A 21286-nucleotide genomic window follows, 5' to 3' on the forward strand; every position below is an offset into this window, starting at 1 on the left:
CGGAGTGGCCCACAGCCGCTGCGCGCCGCGTCTCCGTGCAGCTGAAACCGACCTGTTGCGCAGGGACGTTCTCCCCGCCCCGGCCACGCGCGGCGGGGCAGGCGCGGGGAGCCCCGGATCCCCGCCCAGGACCAGGGCAGGGGGTGGAGCCGGCTGCACAGGGAGCCCCGCCCCGCCCCGCCCCGGCCCCGCCCCCACACTCTAAGTTTCGGGTCCGGCTCCCACCCAGCGCTGAGTGTCCGGACCGCGCGAGCTCAGGTTCAGTGCCTACGCCGCGTCTCCAGCGCCCGCGCGGGCCATCCCTTGGGCGCTCCACAGAAAGCCCTGAGCCAGTCCCGCAGCCAGGATTTCCTCGCCTGCCCGCACCCGCAGTGCCCTTGCCCTGCGCGCTCCGGGGTCCCGCGCTCCGAGGCGGCCCGCGCCCCTCGGGGCACCCTCTCCGCGGGGCTAGGCGCCGGGAGCCAGAGGCGGCGCGCGAGTTCAGGGCACCGCGCCCTGCGCAAGGTGCGGGATGGCGAGCAGGGCGCTGCTGGCCGTCGCTCTGTGGCTCTGCGTGGAGACCCGGGCCGCCTCTGTGGGTAAGGAGCCCACTCCCTCGGAGCCAGGTGGAGAGGTCGGGGCGGGCGGAGAGATGGGGATGCCCAGGAGGCCCGAGCCAACTCGCAGGCTGGAACTCGGCACCTGGGCGCCTTGCTGTTATCAACCGGGAAGCCGAGGCTGAGACGCCGGCCCGCGTGCGCGCCGCAAGTGGTCCCTGGAGCTCTCGCCCCGGTCTTTTCCCACGCCGCTGCTCTCGGACCGCCGCCTTCTCTGGAGGGTGTGCCGCTCACACCTTCGGACGCCGGGGAGGCGGCAGTGGGCAGCCTGCAAGGCGCGGTCGGACTGCGCTGGCCACTCCCGCCCCGGCGCGCACCATGCGTCCGGCTGCGCCTCTGCGGGACTCCAGCCGGCCCTGGCGCGCGGTTCCCCTGCGGCTCGAACGCTAGTGCGCTCCCAGTCGTTGTAGGAGCTGGGCTCCGAGGGCAGGAAACTTGATTTCTTTCTTTGGTGCCGGACGCCGCTCTCCTCGCAGAGAGAAGAAGGGGACCTCGGAGCTGAACCCCGGGGCGGTGACGGCTTCCCCAAGGGTCTCTTAGTAACAGCTTCCCTTGTAGAGCAAGTTGACATTTCTCAAAGGGCTGGAGGGTTTGGGATTAGCACACAGAAGTTCAAGTTCGGAAACCTTGCTCTGCGGGGCTTGGTGCCAGTGTCACTGGCCACTCTCCTTGCCACCTAAACTCCTGCCTCTTTCAAGATGGGAATCACACACCTGTTTGATGTGGTCGCTGTCCCCTCTCTCTCCCCAACTCCTCCCCCTTTCCTCCTCACCCCTCCTCTGCGCAGCGCGCTGCACTCTGTACTGCAGTCCCAGCCTCTGACTCTCAGATCTCCACCCTCTGGAGGGTGAGAAAGGAGGAGGATCAGAGAAAGGAACAAAAGTCAAACAAAGCCAGGAAAAAGTTCCTTACACTTGGTTGGAAACAATGGCTCCCATGCCTTCAAAGTCGCTGGCACTCCTTCGCAGTCCCAAGAGCCTTTGTCTGCCTTCATAGAATTTTCTTGATAATGACTCGGCTCATCAGGGTCAGCTCCACCATGGACACTCTTCCCCCAACCCCGGTTCTGGGAGGGGAACGGGAGCCTGAGACATGTGGCTGCTCTGTATCCCATAAAGAAGCGGGTTGCCTGTAAGCCTGGGGTGCCTCCTAGATGATCAGGTTGCCCTTGTACAATGTGCGGCTACCCTTTGGGAGCGGGTGACTTGCTTAATTGGATTGGGCTGTAATTGGTGCCATCAAATTCTAGAGACAGAAGAACTGTTGGTTTGCTTCCCTGGCCTTGAGCTGGAAGGGTAACAGTGCACAAATTAATTAACGTTGGTTATGGGATTTGAACGTAGAAGGGCTTTTTATTGAGTGCTGGCACGTGCACCTGTTAACAGTTATTTTCTTATACCTTCCTAAAGAGTAAGAACTCAACCTTGCCCGTGACAATGAATGAAGCTTAGTGGGGAAAAACCAAAAAATTGAGCACCGGCCTGCAGAGATGAAGTTGATGTTAGCACAGCCTTGTGGAATGGATTCTCATTGCAGACAGGACTCAAATACGCTGGTGTTTTCTTGGCTTCCTGTGAATAGAAGGCATAGCTTAAAATTTTTTTTGCATAGCTAATTTGCATAGCTAGAATGTGAGTGGATCTGTAGTAATGGCTTTTGGGAGACTTTCAAGAGTTCATAGCTTGGTGCTGGGGGTGAGCATAGCTTATTGAGAGCCTACTCGTTTTACTGCTTTTTTTTTTTTTTTTTTTTTTTTTTGGTCTCACACCAATGTGCCCAATTAACAGGTGTCTTCCTACTCAGACTTGTGTGCGAGTTGTAGTAAGTTACTGCCTTGAGTGTGTTTCTCAACCTAGGGTTTCCCACAGGCTTGAAAGCTGTGTCCATTTATTTGAATTGTGTTCATTTTTTCCTGTCTCAGACAAAGGGAAGGCTTCTCTCCTGCTGTGGGTATGCTGTCTTCATATGGAAAAGTGTCCTGCGAATGAATTCAACATGGCTGACTGCCAAGACCTGCCACTGTCCCAGGGCGAGCCCTCTGTGCTAGAGGCACCTGAAATGCTTGTTCACATGCGAATTTGTGGATCTGGGGGACACAGCCTAAAGTTTCAGACGCACGGCTCCAAACCCAGGAAGGCCGGACCAGTGTCGGCCAACTACTGTCTGAGACTGATTGATGTCATTCAATTTCCAGGTGTTTTTCTGAAAAAGCTGTGTTAGCCATCAGCAAATGTACAGTTGGTCAGCAGCCGATTTTGCACATCTGTGTGGGTGTGTGGAGACACGCGCAGTCAGTTGTTGGTTTCGCCTGCGGTTGTGCACATGAGGGTGCAGAGGTTCATTGCACTGGGTGTTTACACGGGATATTTGCTTATTCTCTCTTTATTCATACTCGCTCAGATTTGCTCATACCCTCTTATTTGCCCAGCAAGGTCAAGGCTAGTTTAGGCCTGGAGAGTCATTTGTTCTTGGTGTGGATTGGAAAGCTTGAGTGATTATTTAAAAGAATTTTTTTGTTTGTTTATATATTTAAGAGCCAGAGAGACAAGACAGAGACAGAGAGAGACAGAGATCTGAGGTAGAACCAACTCCATCTGCTTGTTCCTGCCCCAGATGCCTGCAATAGCTAGGACTGGGCTAGCACTTGGACTTGGGCAGAATGAAGCTGGGAACCAGGAACTCAGTCCAGATGTGCCACAGGAATGGCAGGAGCCCAGTTTCTGGAGCCTTTGTTAGCTAGGTGCTGGAGCTGGGAGCCAGAGGCAGGTCTCAAACTCCAGTGGGGGACAGAGGGCTTTATTTATTTATTTTATTTTTATTTTATTTTTTTTAAAGATTAATTGTTTAGAGAGAGAGATCTTCCATCTGCTCATTCACTCCCCAGATGGCTGCAATGGTCAGTGCTGGGCCAGGCCAAAACCGGGAGCCAGGAGCTTCTTCCAGGTCTCCCACGTAGATGGCAGGGGTCCAACTCTCGCTGCTTTTCCCAGGCCATTAGCAGGGAGCTGGATCGGAAGTGGAGCAGCTGGGACTCAAACTGGCGCCCATAAGGGCTGCCGGCCATGCAGATGCAGTGGCGGCTTTACCTGTTATGCCACAACGTGGAGCTCTTAACCTGCACCTTGAGGGCTCCAATGTCTACACGAGTCTTTAAGCTGCTGGTTTGAAGATCTTGACGTCTGCAAAGACCCTAGCCTGGTGAACAGTTTTTCTCTGATGCTTTTTCTTTTCTTTTCTTTCTTTCTTTTTTTTTTTCTTTTTTTTTCTTTTTTTGGACAGGCAGAGTGGACAGTGAGAGAGAGAGACAGAGAGAAAGGTCTTCCTTTGCCACTGGTTCACCCTCCAATGGCTGCCATGGCTGGCGCATCGCACTGTTCCAAAGCCAGGATCCAGGTACTTCTCCTGGTCTCCCATGGGGTGCAGGACCCAAGCACTTGGGCCATCCTCCACTGCACTCCCTGGCCACAGCAGAGAGCTGGCCTGGAAGAGGGGCAACCGGGACAGAATCTGGCACCCCGACCGGGACTAGAACCCGGTGTGCCGGCGCTGCAAGGTGGAGGATTAGCCTAGTGAGCCGCGGCGCTGGCCTCTCTGATGCTTTTTCAACACGTGGTGGCCCTTGGCGTGTGATGGACAGAGAACGCTGCTCTCTTGCTGTGGACTGATCCGTGGTGAAGAATCCATCCCGTGACAGGTTCCTGGCTCCTGAGTCTTTGGGTCAAGACAAGGTTCTTGTGTTGCAAGCTTGGTGTCAGGTTAGGCTCAGAGCTTTGATGCATAGGTTGCGAGCTCGCAGTCGGAATTGGTTATCGTGATGCTTGGTTGAAGCCTGCTGGCACAGAGTGTGCTAATATGCAGGGGTGTGCTAGAAACAGGAACACGGCCTCTCTCCCTCGGTTGCTCTCCCCAGCTTTAGTGCACAGTCTGTACGAGCTGTTATTTCCACCTCGACACATCGGTTGCAGAAGAAGCGCACTAGAACATCATAAAGGAAAACGAGACAAAGCTGTGACACTCCCCTCCCCCTATTAGGGAACACAGATGAGCTGCACAGTAATCTCTCCAAGCGGGATTCATTAATCAGCAGATTAGGCCAATGTGGACATCCTATGTTTTATAAGAATGTCAGTGGGTCCTTTCCCGAGGGGTGAGGTCATCAGCTGAAGGCTCATTTGGTTTCAATGTCCCACATCCTTTTGTAAGACCTTGAGGTTGGCAATGCAGGAAAACAGGAACTCCACCCTGGCTCCGTGAATTGCAGTGCTGTTGTGCTCATGGATGAGCGTCTGCCCATCCTTCCTGTTAGGACACAGCTTGTGAACTTTTACTGGGAACGGTGGGAAGTAAATCCCCACTTGGGTACAATGCCTTGCTGAAGGGGCCTTTTACAGTACCGAGTATGAGTTGTTCATGGAAGGTGTTTCCTAATGAGTCCAGCTAAGTGGCAGGGCCGCTCATTTATTTCCTTTGTTTCCAGGTTTGCCTGGTGTCTCGCTGGAGTCACCCACGCTCAGCACACAAAAAGACATCCTTACAATTATGGCGAATTCAACTCTCCAAATTACTTGCAGGTAAGGATTCATTTTAGATTCGTATTTCCTGTGTGAAAGACCTCATTGCTTTTTGAGGGAAGGTAACTTCTGTGACAGCAGAATTATAATAAATTTGTAGCAATTGTTCACGTGTAGGGAGGTGGCTAAGAACTGATATAATGCAAAAATGGGACACATTTTCTATCAAATATTCTCTACTGCTTGGCTGGTATATTTTTCTACTGTGTTCTGCACACACACACACACACACACACACCAGTACAGCACCTAGTACATAGTGAGCACTCATTAAATATTGAATGCATAAACCAAGTTGCAGACATACCCTTAAAGGTGTAGATGCTTGGGCTGTATTTAGCACACTTGGCCTGGCTCCTGGACATCTTTTTAGGCGCGTGTTTCATGATAAAATCCTGACTGTGGTAGGAGCAATGCAACATATCGTGAATATGAGAGAACGTTCTGCATGACCCATGGGCCGTGTGCTCTGGCTGGGGGACCTGGGCTGCCTGTCTCCCCGTGTGCCACTTCGAAGTCATACTCATGCATGTTGATAACTGGGAAAACATCTCTTTGACAAGAGAAGAGATCCTTAAATTTGGCCTTGCAAACCCTGTCTGAGAAGGAAAAGTAGAAGACCTGGGGGCATCGATTGTAGATTGCAAAGTGCAAAAGGATGCCCCGTTCCCCTGATCCAGGGCAAGTTGTCAAGAAGTAGCCCTTGGGACAAAACGTGTAGCTGGTGCTGTTTCGATAGCTTTGCTAGCTCAAGACACATTCAGGTAGACTGTCCTCATTCTCACCTTGAAAACAAAGGTTGTTTAAGATCCCCAAAGATCCCACTCTTCTGGCAACTCTGCATGAAGCTGTCTTGGGTTCTGAAGAGGCCATGGAGTGGGCTGATGGTTGCAGCTTCCTGGAGATTTCAAGTTCTCTGAATGAAGGTGTTCTTGGTGGTGACTGTGCTCCTGGGAGCTGGTGGTGGAACGCTGCCGCGGGAGCAGTCTGTGTTTTGACGCAGTCCTTACAAAGTCCTCCAAGGCTCGCCTTCCCGACCTCACCCCTCACTCCCCTCAGTGCCCGCTCTGCCCTGGCTGTGTGGCTTCCTTGCTGGTCCTGATACCCTGGATGCTCCCTGTGCCGAGGGTTCGCGTATGCTGTTCCCCTGCTGGAGCACTGTGGTCCCTCAGAATCACGTGGCCAGCTTCGTCCAGAACCGTCCACTCTTTTCTCTCTCTCTCCTCTGTTTTGCCCTGCAGTCCTATCACCACCTTTAATACTTTTTGTTTATGCCCTCCAGTTAGATTAAGGTTCCAAAAAAGACATTGATTTTTGTCTGACTTGTTCACTGTTGCATCCCCAGTCCTTCAAAATGCTTAACACATAGTGGTTGCTCAAATCAATATGTTAACTCAATGAAAGCCTGAATTAATGGGAAACTCTGGAAACCCTCTAAGTGGGTTCTCAAGTGGAGTCTGTGGCTTTTTGTCAAATGTTCATCTAACCTGCCATTATTGGTTGAAGGGTTTCACTCTGTCTGTTGAGGAGTTTGCCCAAGCTTCAGGACCCAACCTTCTGTGTTCTTAGAACCAGTCTCATAGGGTAGCACCTGCCACAAACCTCCCTGGATCGATTCTTTCAGGGGCCAGCGGGAGTTGGACTGGCTCTGGCCCAACCATCAGAGCGGCTCCGAGGAGAGGGTGGAGGTGACAGAGTGCAGCGATGACTTGTTCTGCAAGACACTCACAATTGCCAAAGTCATCGCCAATGACACCGGCGCATACAAGTGCTTCTACCAGGACACCAATATGGCCTCTGTTGTTTATGTCTATGTTCAAGGTAAGTGTTGGACCAGAATTCATTCCCATCTTGATTTACTGGTGGCAAAACCCAATAGGCACAAAGAAGAATGGAGTCCGAGAGAAGTCTCGCTGTCACGCTGTTGGCCAAATGGATTGTACAGAACTCCCCTCTGCGACAGCCTCCTTGAGAAATGACTCATGGGTTAGTTCTGGAGCTGTCTCGCTTTTGCCCAACTGGTTTGATTCTCATCTCTGTGTCGAAGGTGAATCCGTGTTCACCTTTGGCTACAGAGGCTCATAAAAAGAGCCTTCTGGTACTTGCAAAAAGCTGGAAATCTTTGAAATCAAGGATGATTTGGAGGTGACTTGTGGGGAGGTCCCTGTGGTGAGATAGTTTATCTACAACAGAGAGGAGATTTTCTGAAGAATGTGTGGGGTAGGAACCGCGGGCTCTGGCGTTCTGCTGTGTGGAGGAACTTCTCTTCCTGCTTAGCCTTTGTGGAAACGGCAGTTCCCGTACTTGTGTGTCGATGGGTGAAGACTGCCTCCGAGGAGCCTTTGATGAGAGTGTCTCTCTCCTTCACTTAGATGGTCTAATTGGCCTTTAGATTTGGGGTTGATGCCAAGCAGGCCAGCTGAACATCAACACGGCAGTGTTGCCCACGTCCCGGCTTTGCGGTGCGGTGCATACTTTCTTCTGTGTTTTCAAAGTCTTACCCTACCCACCCCCCCATCTTCCTGTGAGAGCCCTACTCAACCAGGATACCAATCGTTCTGTATAACTGGGGGGAAAGTAAGTGTTGCACGTTGCATCATGTTTTGCTTGGACAGCCTAAATATTTTTCTTTTCCGTGAGGATGAACGTTTGAAGACATTTTGTTTAACCCTTTCTGTGCCTCTTCATTTCCCAGAGGATTTGAGGCAGCTGAAGAGGATTTGGACTTTTTTTTTTTTTTTTTTTTCCGGGATAAGAATCTCATCAGCTTTGAGAAACACACTCCCCTGTCTCCACTCACATTGCAGTAGTGCGATACGGGCCGGGCAGGGCAGCAGGACAGCCTGTGACACTCCTGGGTTGCACAACGCTTGAGAATTGTTTTTGCCTGGGGTGAGCCCATCCCAGACAGACTTGTGTGTGTCGGTGCCTGCCTCCCCCGGCCCCTCGTGCAGGATTCGAGAGAGGCAGGGCTGGGATAGTGGAGAATTTCTGGCTCCTTTTGATCTGGCAGCCCTGGGAGAGGAGGCTCGCTCAGAAGATTGCAAGGATTTCCTGCGTTCAGCCTGTCTGGAAATACTACGAGATCAGCCTCTCCCGCTGAATATGCTTATTTCCTTCTGCCCAAGTCAGGAAACCTGGAGGCATGAGAAAACTCATTCCACGAGTTACAGTAAACATTTTATTTTGAGAGGATGGGTGGTTGTTTGGGTTTCTTTTGTTTATTTCCTTTTTTGGGGGACACTGAAATAGAATTGATTTGCGGAATAGCTTTAGTCTTACGTCAAGGGGTTAATTTGGCTTCCAAAGGCTGGCTCCGTGTGGTAGTATTTCGTAAGATGAGGACGAACGGGAGAGAGTGTTAAGTAGTAGCAACCTCTGGCACTGTTTATTTGCGTACTACCTGCCTTTGGGGATAGCGTTAAGTTCTGCTTCCTGTCTAAGCCCTGAAGTTCTAAGAGTAGAGCTGTCCAGATTTCGGCCTGTGAAGTTTGACAATGGGAAAGCCAACACTATAGTGTTCCCTATGGATAAGACTGCACCGCCCCCTCTGCCCCCACCTTACTTCCTGCAGCCGTGGATGGAGCCGGGGAGCCAGCCCTGGCCTCAGAAGATAATGGCTATGGCATGTGGGGGCTAGATCGGCTGCTTCTCCGAGTTTTCCAGCTGGGAAGGAAATGCAGCCTGGGCTGCGGCAGGCTGCTAGCTGCCTCTGTTCCCTTTGGTTGGGTTAACTCTTTCCTTTGCCGGCCATCACCCAGTGCTCTGCAAACACTGGGGCACGGCAGTGTGAGAAGTTCTCTGAGATTTCCCGTGTGGCCCCCCAGCGGCTCGCCGACACCGCGTGGATGGCACCGGAACAATGTGAAGCCTCTTGGGTTTTTCTCTTAGCCTTCCCCCCCGCGGCTCTCCTCGTGCTCTGCCTGAGGGTGCTGTTGACTGTTGACCCTGAACTGCATGCAGTAACCATGTGAGGAGCATCCTTTACGTCCCCTCTAGTCTTCACAGCCGTAAAATGACCACTTAAGCATTCTCTTGCATAGTTGGGCAAATACTAAAAGATTGTTAGCTATTTTCTGTTAAAGATCTTTTGTGATCATTCATTTATCTTCATGACATTTATGTTAATTGCCTAAATAGATTGCAAATTAGTTTTTTAATGCCAGTAAAAGTTGCAGGTTAAGTATAGAGATTTAATATTAAATTTTCAATTAGATGTTTCATTTTAAAAAAATTGTACAGATCAGGATGTCAAATGTGATAGCTATAAAATATGTTGTACTTGCTGATGTTTCTTGCAGAAAAGAGTTACCCTCATTCTGGGAGTTGTCTTCCACATTTTTCATATACTCACACATATGCACGCACATGCATACACCAAGACACAGGTACACGCATTCACACAATATACCCACCCACCCACACGCATGCACACATGCACACACATACACACACAAATACACATACACATAAGCACACAAGTGTGCACACACAAACATGTGCACATGCACATTCACACACACACACAGTCACATGCATGTCCACAATGTGCACTGCACACACACACATGAACATACGTTCACACATGAACATACACACACACCACACAAGAACACACACACACACACATTGCACACATTCACATGCATATAAACAGCATGCACTGCATACATACAAATACGTGTGAACATACATACACATGCATGCACACACATGAACATACACACAAATGCACACGACACCGCATATGCACATACATGTATACACACATTCACATGCAGATACACAACACACATTGCATACATACAAATACATACATGAACACACATGCACATACACACCACACATACACACATGTATACACACATGAACACACATTCACATGCATATACACAACATGCACTGCGACACACAAACACAAACACGCACACACATGCACACACACGTGCCCTCCTGTGGCACATTGCTGGAGTCCCAGGTCCACTGCAGACCACCTGTGAGTGCCTGGCCTGTGTGAGGTTTTGAGCTGTTCCCTTCTTTGGGCGGAGTCTGCGCCTGACGGACAGCCAGGCCTTCTAGTAAACACTGCAGACTCACCGAGGCACTGATTTTCCTTCCAGATTACAGATCTCCGTTCATTGCGTCTGTGAGTGACCAGCACGGCGTTGTGTTCATTACTGAGAACAAAAACAAGACCATGGTGATTCCGTGCCTGGGGTCCACGTCAAACCTCAACGTGTCACTCTGTGCGGTGAGCCACACCTTCTTCAGTCTCTGCCTAGGTTTTATCAGATTTTTGAAAGATTTATTTATTTGAAAGGCAGAATTACAGAGGGGAGGGAGAGAGAAAGAGAGAGAAAGAGAGATCTTCCATCCGCTGGTTCACTCCCCAAAGGGCTGCCACAGCCAGGGCTGGATCAGACCAAAGCCAGGAGCTTCCTCCGGGTCTCTCAGGTGGGTGCAGGGGCCCAAGGACTTGAGTCATCTTCTACTGCTTTCCCATAGCAGAGAGCTGGATCAGAAGTGGAGCAGCCGGGACTTGAATTGGCGCCCATATGGGATGCCCGCACTGCTAGTGGCGGCTTCACCTGCTACGCCACAGTGCCCTAGGTTTTATCCTTTTAAGCTAATTTTAAGATGGGCAGCCTATTTATGATGCAGCATCCACAGTGAGCTACAGGTCCTTCAGCAACGCTGAGAACGACAGTAGATAAAACCAGCTTGTCTCCTGCGAGTGAAGATGAATTCTCTAGCGATCTTCAGTGTGCTGTGGCTAGCCCTGGATCACATATTTGATATATTTTCTTTTTTCTTTATCACCCAGAGGTATCCTGAAAAGAGGTTTGTTCCTGATGGGGACAAAATTTCCTGGGACAGCAAGAAGGGTTTCAGCATCCCCAGCTACATGATCAGCTATGCTGGCATGGTCTTCTGTGAGGCCAAAATCCACGACGAGACTTACCAGTCCATCATGTACATAGTCGTGGTTGTAGGTAAGACGGCCCTTCCCGTCTGTGTCGCGATACCAGACAATGAGGAGGCGGAGGATGAGGGACAAGGGAAGTTTATTAACTCAGCACGTGCTGTGGGGCAGCTCAGGACATCTGTTCGTCTCTTCCAAGTAAACCCACTTGCAGTTGAGTTTTTCTCCCTCCTTGCTAAGAACAAGGAGGAAAAAGAGTTGTTGCAGGGGCACGTGAAGAATTCAGTGGTGAGACCACTGCTTGACATCCGTTTAGTTTTTCTTTGTATCTGCTTTGTGGGCAGCTCAGCGGTCTACTGAAGGCCCCCTGACCACCCGAGCTGATTCCTTTTCTGCCCACTGGGCTGCAACATCTTTGAGACCCTATACATCTCTGGGCCATTTTCCTGGGTACCCGTAAAGCCTTCAGGGAAAATACGATGTGGCAGCTTTTAAAGTTGCATTATTAAGAAATAAAAATCTGTGCCAAGTTGTAGGTTGGCATTGCCTCTCACTTCAGATTGGTTTTTCAACCGATTTGCTTTAGGGTACAGGATTTATGACGTGCTGGTGAGCCCCCCTCATGGTGTGGAGCTGTCTGTGGGACAGAAGCTTGTCTTAAACTGCACAGCGAGAACGGAGCTGAATGTGGGGCTGGACTTCAACTGGGAGCACCCTTCTTTGAAGGTAACTGGCTGCCAGACCTGCGCATGCTTTGATAATAAGCCTCACGAAGTTTGCTGATGAGATAGGGGCTCTCTGGCCAGATAAACTATAAGGGTCTAACACCACCCCTCCCCCCCACCCCACACACACTTAAAAAGAATTGCACTCAGTGTAGAACACTCACAAAAAGACGCAGTGCAGAGAGCTCTCTCCACTGCTCCAGCCACGTTGAGTATTTGTTTTGTGTCATGATTACGTATTTCCACGTTGTATTTCGCTACTCTACAAAGATTTAAAAAAAAAAAAAAACTTTTATTTTATTTGTTTAAAGTCACAGAGAGAGAGAGATCTTCCATCCACCAGTTCACTCCCTAAATGGCCACAGTGGTCAGGGCTGGGCCAGGCCGAAGCCAGGAGTCTGGAACTCTGTCCAGGTCTCCCACGTGGGTGCAGGGCCCCAAGGACTTGGGCCATCCTCCAGTGCTTTCCCAGGTGCCTTAGCAGAGAGCTGGATCTGAACTGGAGCAGCCGGGACTCGAACCTGTGTTCATAGGGAGGCTGGCATCACAAGAGAAGGCTCAATCTGCTGCCCTAGAGTGCTGGCCCCTCCCCAGAAGATTTGATCCATTTTGCCTTTAAAGCACTTTAAGAGGTGGCGGGAGTCACAGCTTTTCTGAAACACAGCCCATGTTTGCTTGCCTTTCTGCAGTAGCACCCAGCTCACGCTCACTGTGTAAAGTGTATAAAACGGTCGGTTCCACTTAGGAGTGTTTTCCTGAAACCAACCACGTGATGTGAGCATCCCCCATAACTAGTGTCCAGCGACGGCAAAGACTTGATCTTGTGGGCTTCTAGAAGCTCCCGGGTCATGCCACGCCAGGCTTGGCAACACGATCAACTCCTTTTTTTTTCCCCCAGCACCCGCCGAAGAAAGTTGTGAACCGGGAGCTAAAGACACAGCCTGGGAGTGAGATGAAGAAATTCTTGAGCACCTTGACGATCGAGAGCGTGACCCGGGCTGACCAAGGGTGGTATATCTGTGCGGCGTCCAGCGGGCTGATGACCAAGAGGAACAGCACTTTCGTCAGAGTCCACGGTAAGTCACGGCCGACATACTTGAACTAAGTTACAGTTGCCTCTTTAAAGAAGTTTTACAGTTTTTATGCGATCCAAGGGAGAGAGGGAGAGAGAGGTGTTCTGGCTTTGTTTTGATAGGATTTCTCTGCTATAGGGAAGACTTTAGGGAAGTAAGGGCAGACCAGTTAGGAGGCGAAGTGCCACCACTGAGGGGCGAGATGGAGGAGGGAGGAGTGATGGATGCTGGCTGTGGTTTGGAGGTGTGTCCACAGGATTGCCGATGGGTTCGTTGGCCATGAGGTGCAAGAGGCAAAGAGAGGACGATGGCTTTGAACTTGAGCATGAGCAGATGGTGGCGTGACTGAGAAATGGAGGACTGGCAGGGGGTGAGGAGGGGAGTGTGGGGTTTGGGGAAACAGTGCTGGGTGCATTCATATGGAGATGTCCGTTAGACATACAATGGGGGTTTTATCATATTAACCTGGAGCCCAGAGACATCTGGCTGGAGGTAACTGGGGCTGGGGCTTTAACTCTGAGGTCGGAGGATGACTTAGAGCAGTCCTGTGGACCGAGTCCTGAGGCTCCCCAATGCGTGGCGGGGTACGAGGTATCGGGGGTAGGAGGCACCCTGGGAGACTCAGAGAAAACTGCCGAGAGGGGCAAAGGCTGGAACTGAGACCCGAGGAGCCAGGAGGCTGGCGAGTGCAGTAGGCAGCAGAAAAGCAGATGCTGAGGCCGGCCCTGGGGACGCTGGCGTGTGACCTGCACAGGGACAGGGTGGGGAATCCCAGAGCCACACCTGCTCACTCACAGGGCCTCCGGCTTTTCCCATGAAATAAGAAAGAATAACAATAACAACGATAACCAAGCCCAACAGCCACTCTCCGAAAGTTGACACCTATGAGAATAACGACTTTTGTTTTCTTCCAGAGAAGCCTTTTGTTGCTTTTGGGAGTGGCATGGAGTCCTTGGTGGAGGCCGCGGTGGGAGCGCGCATCCGAGTCCCCGTGAGGTGGCTGGGCTACCCACCGCCTGAAATCAAATGGTAACTACTGGGATGAAATAAAGAGTGTTGTTTCACAAGAAGGCAGATGCTTCCATGGCACTCATTCCCGGGTTTTTTTGCTTTTTTGGAATCATAGGTATAAAAATGGAAGACTCCTGGAGTCCAATCACACGATTAAAGTGGGGCACGTACTGACCATCTCGGAGGCGAGTGAGAAAGACACGGGAAACTACACCGTCATCCTCACCAACCCCATCACCAGGGAGAAGCAGAGCCACGTGGTGTCTCTGGTTGTGAATGGTGAGTCTGCTCTGTTCTCCAAGACTGACTTGAGGGGCGTGGTTTTGTCTTCCTGTGCCACTAAGCCACCACGGCTTTGTGTCCTGCTCCGTCACCCATATCATGACAGAGCCCGTGTACAAAACTGGCTGGGGCAGCGGACTTGCAATGAGATGTGGGACTGTGTGCTACCCTGCAGCCGTGTTTTGGCTCAAGAGGCCCTGTCCGTGAGCTGTTTGGTGGCCAAATGCAAGATTAAAGCAGATGGTTGGCTCGGTGGCCAAGAACGCCCCCAGGGACAGTGGTCAGCCTGGGCCGCGGGACCCGCGCTCCTGTCTCGTGGAGCTGCGCGCCTGGTGCACAGATGTCCGAGGCTCTCCTTGAAGTTCAAGGCTGCACTTGGCGTTTCAGGGGGGCACGGGCAGGTCCCAGCTCAGAGGGCGTTGGCTTGGTTGGAACTTTTACTGTTCTGGACGGGAGTACAGCATCTGACTCTGAGCTGGAGGGACGACAGTAAGTTTTTAATTTCAGGATGACTTGTTTTCCCACACTCAAAGGGCTAACGAAATGTTTGGGATGGGGAAGGAAGGGTCCAATGGTCACACTCGTGGGGAAGCTGCCCTGATGGTGTGAAATACATTTTGTAATTGCAGAACTTCTTGGGGTCTTCAAAATGCTCATGTGTGTGCCGTTCTCATGGCACTGAGCGTGGCGTCCCTCCTTTTTGCAGGGATGGGTTTAAAGATCGCGTGTTCTGAACAGGTGCTCGTGTGCAGTGAGGGCGCGGGGCTTGGAGAAGAGGCAGTGGCCGGAGCTGAGGCAGCGTACAAGAAATAAAGACGGAGGCACGGCAGGGAATCGTCCCCATTTCATCCATTCATGAAGTCAGCGCACATCTGATTCACTTAGCATTTGCCCTGCTGCATGGGAGAAGGGGGGTAATGGAAGTACCACCTGAGCCTTCTGGTCGACCAGAAGGACATAGTGCGATGCTGGCACTGCAGGTGGTGGCTTTACCTGCTACACCACAGCGCCAGCCCCTGTCTGCTTCTTAGGATGGGTATCACGGGACCTCAGGTGTCCTGTCCCAGCTGTCCTTTGAAGTCCAAAGTGGGCCCAGAAGCATAGATGGCGTTAAGCGGCAGAGCGCCCCAGGCCTGGAGGGGTGACTGTAGCTCACGGCACCTCAGTGTGCAGTGCCGGCAGCCCTGGAAGAGGGCAGGCTGCACACAGGGAGAAATGAAAAGGAAACGGAAGTGCCAAGTGCCTGGAGGCGATCAGCTTGCAGTGTAGGCACGTCTTACATAGCACACTGTTCCTGTAGTGCAGGCTAATCGCAGTTTAAAAACGTTAAACACAAAACAAAACAATGCAAAGCTCTCCTTTGGTCGGGAACGCCTCTCCTGTGCGACCCCCTGAGCTGACTGACAGTTCACGGATTCACTGTCCCGCCTCCAGTGCCGCCGCAGATTGGGGAGAAGTCTCTGATCTCGCCTGTGGACTCCTACCAGTATGGCAGCTCGCAGACGCTGACCTGCACCGTGTACGCCGTGCCTCCCCCGCACCACATCCACTGGTATTGGCAGCTGGAGGAGGAGTGCTCCGAGCAGGCCAGGTGAGTGGGCCTGGGGCCGTGCAGCTCCTTGTCACCGCCTTCTAAACCAAGACGGCGACCCCTGGGGAGGGGGCGAGGTCTTCTCCCGCTTCCTGGGGTTTTGTGTCAGAGCTGTCTTGGCTTGCTCGGGGGTCCCACTCTGGGACAAGCTGGCTGTCTCCTCTTGGGGCGGCCTGGGGCACACTTCTCCAATAGCAGGTGCTTCGCTCAATTGGATGATTTTCCACCTTGGCTTTCTCTCCGCCCAATCGGGGGCCAGTGCGCTGTTGCCTTCCGGTGGGTGCAGCCTCGGGCCTGGTTTATCAAGTTCTCACACAAGTGCGGACATCCTCAGGGGACAGGACAGGACAACAAGCAGCCCATCAGCCCCTCGCGGCTACTTCCTGTTGTTGTTTTCGCCATGGCCACGAGGAGCTTCTTCCGCAGCCGCTGGCCGGGGAATGAGTTTCACAAATCCAGTGGCTTGGAAGTTTCCCTGCCTTCCTTTGAACTGAACCAACGTGAATGTCTGTCGTCACGTTTATGAATGGAGGCTGTTCCCAAAATAGCTGCTTCCCTCCTGTATCCTGAGTGGGTCCGCCTCGAACCGTCCCCCCTCTGTCCAGGCCTATTTTTAATTGGCGCCACATCTCGCAGTGTGGCTGCCCTGACAGCTGTTTCTAGGAACACAGGGCCCGGGTCGGAGTCCTCTCCTTGCTATTGATCTGGGGACCGAATCCTACCACATACGTGACGACGGACCGTTCTTTTTCTACGTTCCGATCAGTCCTACGACCCCTCACTTTACAATATTAATTCCTCTGTTTTCAAGAGAAAGGTAACCTATAGGTGTAAGTATATAATGTCTACCCAGGAAGGGAGTGTGGTGAAACGTTAGCAACTGTTAAATATTACAGCTGAAAAAAATAGACTTCTATGAAAAGGGAAAGCCAAAATCCTAAGTGATCTGTTCGCTCTTTCTTACAGCCAGTCGGCCTTAATGACAAACCCATACACTTGCAAAGAATGGAGAAACGTGGAGGATTTCCAGGGAGGCAACAGAATTGAAGGCAGCAAAAATCAGTTTGCCCTGATTGAAGGCAAAAACAAAGTAAGCTTGAAGTCCTTTAATTCGAAAATTTCTCTCTCTCTCTCTCTCTCTCTCTCTTTCATGGGAGAATAGTGCAGTGATAGAAGGGGTCTTCCAAAAGTTCATGGAAATGAGTATTACAAAAAAAAAAAAAAAAAACAACACTATGCATGGATTTCAAAAACTTGTGCACCAAAATAAATTGATCTTTTAATTCCATTTTCCGTGAGCTTTTTGAAGCCCCCTTGTACGGGTGGCGTACTGAGAACGTGACTGTATGATACGATGCTAGTGTATGAAGGAGGCTAGGAAACACCACCGACTTCTAGCAGAGCCACTTACTTCCGAATAGCTCGTTGGAGAAAAGCGAAACGCTCGCCCCATTTCATGCGTCCGTCTGTTAGAAGGTGATCCTAAGCCGGCGCCGTGGCTCAATAGGCTAATCCTCCACCTTGCGGCGCCGGCACACCGGGTTCTAGTCCCGGTCGGGGCGCCGGATTCTGTCCCGGTTGCCCCTCTTCCAGGCCAGCTCTCTGCTATGGCCAGGGAGTGCAGTGGAGGATGGCCCAGGTGCTTGGGCCCTGCACCCCATGGGAGACCAGGAAAAGCACCTGGATCCTGGCTCCTGCCATCGGATCAGTGCGGTGCGCCGGCTGCAGCGGCGGCCATTGGAGGGTGATCCACCGGCAAAAGGAAGACCTTTCTCTCTGTCTCTCTCTCACTGTCCACTCTGCCTGTCAAAAATAAAAAAAAAAAAAAAAAAAAAAAAAAGAAGGTGATCCTGATTTTGCGAGCCCGAGAAGGGGAAGGTGTTGTATTAAAATACATCGTCAAGTGCGTGGTGTCCAGAGCCCTTTCTGTGTAACGTGTGAGCTCCGTGCTGGCGTGGTTACAATTCCGTGGCTGTGCGAGTGGTCAGTGGTGTAGCGAGAATGCAGTAGGCAGGGTGGAGACTCTGGGACTTCAGCCTGAGCACACACGGCCTGCTTTCTTTGTGACCTGGGGTTGTTTGCTCTCACAGACTGTGAGCACCCTTGTTATCCAAGCGGCGAACGTGTCGGCGTTGTACAAATGTGAAGCGGTCAACTCAGTGGGCAGAGGAGAGAGGATCATCTCCTTCCACGTGACCAGTGAGTACTGCTGTCGGGGGGCTGGCTGGGATCACTCACACAGTGCCTCCCCCCACGGCTCTGTCCTTGCATGGCTGTGAGTGGCGTGGCCTTGGGGAAGGGAACTTGGGTTGCTGATCGGCAGATTTGTCCGTATGTTCAAATGCCAGTGTGTCTGACGTCACTGCAGTGAGAATGATGTCACGTGAGCTTTAAGTCACAAGCTCTGTGCCATATTGATGGTGTGGGCACGAGACTGTAGCATGTGCGTGCCATATTGACAATCGATAAATTCTGCTGCCCTCGTTCAACAGTAGACGGGTTGGGTTTCCTGGAGGCAGTCGGGTGACGCGAGAGCAGATTGAGTTTGCAAATCAGCAAATCTTAGTTTGAGTTGTCTTTGTCTTAGTTTTATGGATAAACCATAGCTGACTGTGTAGGATAAGATATTTAGGCTGTGCTGACTGGTTGTGATAAACATAGCTCCAGTGCCAATAGGTGTTCTGCACTGGTGGGGAGCTAATTTTTCAAATTCTGTGTTAGGATTAGATACTGATGCCCCTTGACTGAGGCTGATAGGATCATCTCACATTGAGAGTTGATTGAAAATGCGTTTTTTCATAAGTTGAAAATACGTTGAATACTCCTACCTTCCAGAACATTATGGTTTGTCCCAGCCGATCTTGAATATGCCCAGAATACGTGCACCAGCCTACGGTTAGGCAAAGTCACCCCAGACAAAGCCTATTTTATAATAAGATGTTACGTAGCTCACGTGGCATATTGAACACTGTCCTGGAAGTGAGAAACAGAATATTTTCATGGATGTTCTTTCTCGCTGCCATAAAGTTGAAGAACCCCAGGATGACTCATTGCAAGTCAGGAGTCATCTAAACTCTCCCTTAGGCTTTTTTAAAAATCCTTTTTTAGGGAGGGAGAGGGTGAGGGAGAGAGAGATATCTTCCAATGAAATGCTCTCAATAGTCAGGGCTCAGACAGCCTGAAGCCAGGAGCCCAGAATTCTAGTTGAGTCTCCCACATGGGTGGCAGGGGCCCAAGAACTTAAGCCATTAGCTGCTGCCTCCCAGGGTGCATTAGTAGGGAGCCAGCTGGGAAGCTGAGTGGCCGGGACTCAAACTGGCACTCTGATGTGGGATGGGGGTGTCGCACATGGCAGCTTAGCCGGCTGCGTTGTAACACCTTAGAGCTCAAGGTAGAGACGTGATGAGTATCTAGGGAATTCATTGACATTTCCAAACAGTACATCTTGGCCACGAGGGACGTTTTGGGACCTGAATGGTGCAGTACATGATGTGGGGGCCCAGGGGCTTCTCTCCTTCGGGCCGGTCGCAGCAGTCCGGGGCCACCGAGAGGACAGTGGTGGGCCGTGCCAGGTCACATGGGCGCTCTAACTGTGGGCTTTCCATTTCAGGGGGTCCCGAGATTACTCTGCACCCGAGCACCCAGCCCACGGAGCAGGAGACCGTGTCTCTGTGGTGCTCCGCAGACAGGACCACGTTTGAGAACCTCACGTGGTGCAAGCTCGGCCCACAGGCCCTGCCGGTCCACGCAGGAGAGCTGCCTGTGCCCGTCTGCGAGAACTTGGGTGCTCTCGCGAGACTGAATGCCACCGTGTTCTCCAACAGCACCAATGACATTTTGATCACGGAGTTCCAGAATGCTTCCCTGCAGGACCAGGGCCACTACGTCTGCTTTGCTCAAGACAAGAAGACCAAGAAGAGGCATTGCGTGGTCAGACAACTCGTAGTCTTAGGTAGGGTGGGACTCGGGCTCATCCTGCCTAGTCAAGTCGATGCCTTAAATGCAGTGTCACTGGGTGCTGTGTGAAGATGGTTGTCTTCTTCAAGCTTGTGAAACAGATTGGTGCACACATAACTTATTTGTTTACAAATTGTCCAGGCTTACAAAAAAGCTAATAACGGTGAGGTGGTATCTTACAAAGCGATAATAACAGGATTGTTTCCAGTCTTGTGCTGGGGTAATTCACTCGTGTCTGCAAGGGATTTGCTTGTTCTGCCTTATTTTTGGGCATTCACGTATTCCAGTAGACACGTGCTCGTGGAATGCCTTCTGAGAGCTAGAGGAAGGCCAGAAGTTCGCAGGGGTGAATAGGATGGACAGGATGAGCACAGAGGCGCCCACTGGGCTCTGTCAAGAGGAAGGGGGCGTGTTTCCTGCTTCGTTCCCTGCCATAGCGCTAGTCATCGGACGTAGTGGTACAGACTAGGTGCTTGGGATCATCTCTGCTGCTTGCGGAGTGTGATGGTGGGCTGAGCTTAGGATCTAGACGAGCCCACAGGAAGGGTGCTGTGCTCAGCGCCTGTGCTTCTGGGTCAGCCCAAGTGGTCTGGCACAGTTCAAGGCCAACGGGATGATTTTCCAAGGAGGAGATTGTTGCTAAGTTTCCTGTTGTGTCACTCTCTGCACCTGTCTAAGTGTGTGTCTCGTGCACAAGCCCGCCAGCCAGGTCTCTGTTTCTGCAGGAAATCAGACAGATTTGGGGAGTCATTCTTTGCGCTATTTCCCCTCCACTTCCCACCTCCTTTCAACGGGATTCCCAAAATGTGTGTGTCCCCAGAGAGGGTCCTGCCCAGGTAAACTTCTCTCTACCAAACTTTTAGAGGACTAGCACCTTGCTCTGAGGCTTTGGCACGTTTCCAGGGCTAGCCTCAGACAGACGCTAGGTGACGTCGCTGGGTTTGGTGGTCAGCTGTCTGGAGAGATTCTTGTGTCACAGCCTCTCCCGGACCCTTCAAATCCCACTGCATGTGTGACCCCGTGTGCTCCGTAGACATTGCTGAGTGGTCTGATTCCAAAGCAGTGGAAGCATTCAAAGCAAGCGGCTTGCTTCTTCGAGGACTCCTTAGCTGTTTTCCTAAACTCTGTCCTTACAACGAGGCTGGAGTCCACTGCGTTTGCCTCGGCGCCAATGTAGAGGGTCGTGGAGGTCAGCTCCTAGTGCTGAGGGTCGCGTGGATTCTTTCAGCGTGACTCCCGTTGACGTTCAGTCGGTTTGGATGAGATATTCCCACAGCTGTCTAATGATGCGTGTAAATCACCCAAACATATCTAAAGGTTTGCCATGCGTTTCAACAAATGCCCTTCAATCCTGGACCCAGCCTTTGGGGCTTGCTGTTTTGTTTGTTTGTGGTTTATTGGAAACCGCACTGGACTGGTCTTTTCAGCTCACTGGATTCTATTATTAGTTCAACTGTTTACTTAGTTACAGGGCTTGGACAAGAAGTGTAACTGCCGCGAGTTGCAGCTATTTTGTTTGTGAACTAAGGCTGATTTAGCCTGTCTGTCATATCAAGT

At 51.5% G+C, this 21286-nt stretch overlaps 1 protein-coding gene across 2 annotated transcripts in view; it reads left to right on the forward strand.

Moving 5' to 3' along the window:
- Positions 1-230: 230 nt before the first annotated feature.
- KDR (kinase insert domain receptor) overlaps positions 231-21286 on the forward strand; it is a 45883-nt gene continuing 24827 nt past the window's right edge. For both annotated transcript variants that reach the window (NM_001195670.3, XM_017347243.4), the window contains 13 exon segments: positions 231-578; positions 5074-5167; positions 6792-6988; positions 10288-10418; positions 10992-11160; positions 11677-11816; positions 12714-12891; positions 13803-13917; positions 14015-14178; positions 15616-15772; positions 16739-16862; positions 17863-17971; positions 19383-19724. In NM_001195670.3, coding sequence (NP_001182599.1) covers positions 512-578; positions 5074-5167; positions 6792-6988; positions 10288-10418; positions 10992-11160; positions 11677-11816; positions 12714-12891; positions 13803-13917; positions 14015-14178; positions 15616-15772; positions 16739-16862; positions 17863-17971; positions 19383-19724 — 1987 coding nt within the window. In that variant the 5' untranslated portion in view covers positions 231-511.

The sequence above is a fragment of the Oryctolagus cuniculus genome, chromosome 8, assembly GCF_051225735.1.
Source record: "Oryctolagus cuniculus isolate XC-2025 breed Fujian yellow rabbit chromosome 8, ASM5122573v1, whole genome shotgun sequence".
Taxonomy (NCBI): domain Eukaryota; kingdom Metazoa; phylum Chordata; class Mammalia; order Lagomorpha; family Leporidae; genus Oryctolagus; species Oryctolagus cuniculus.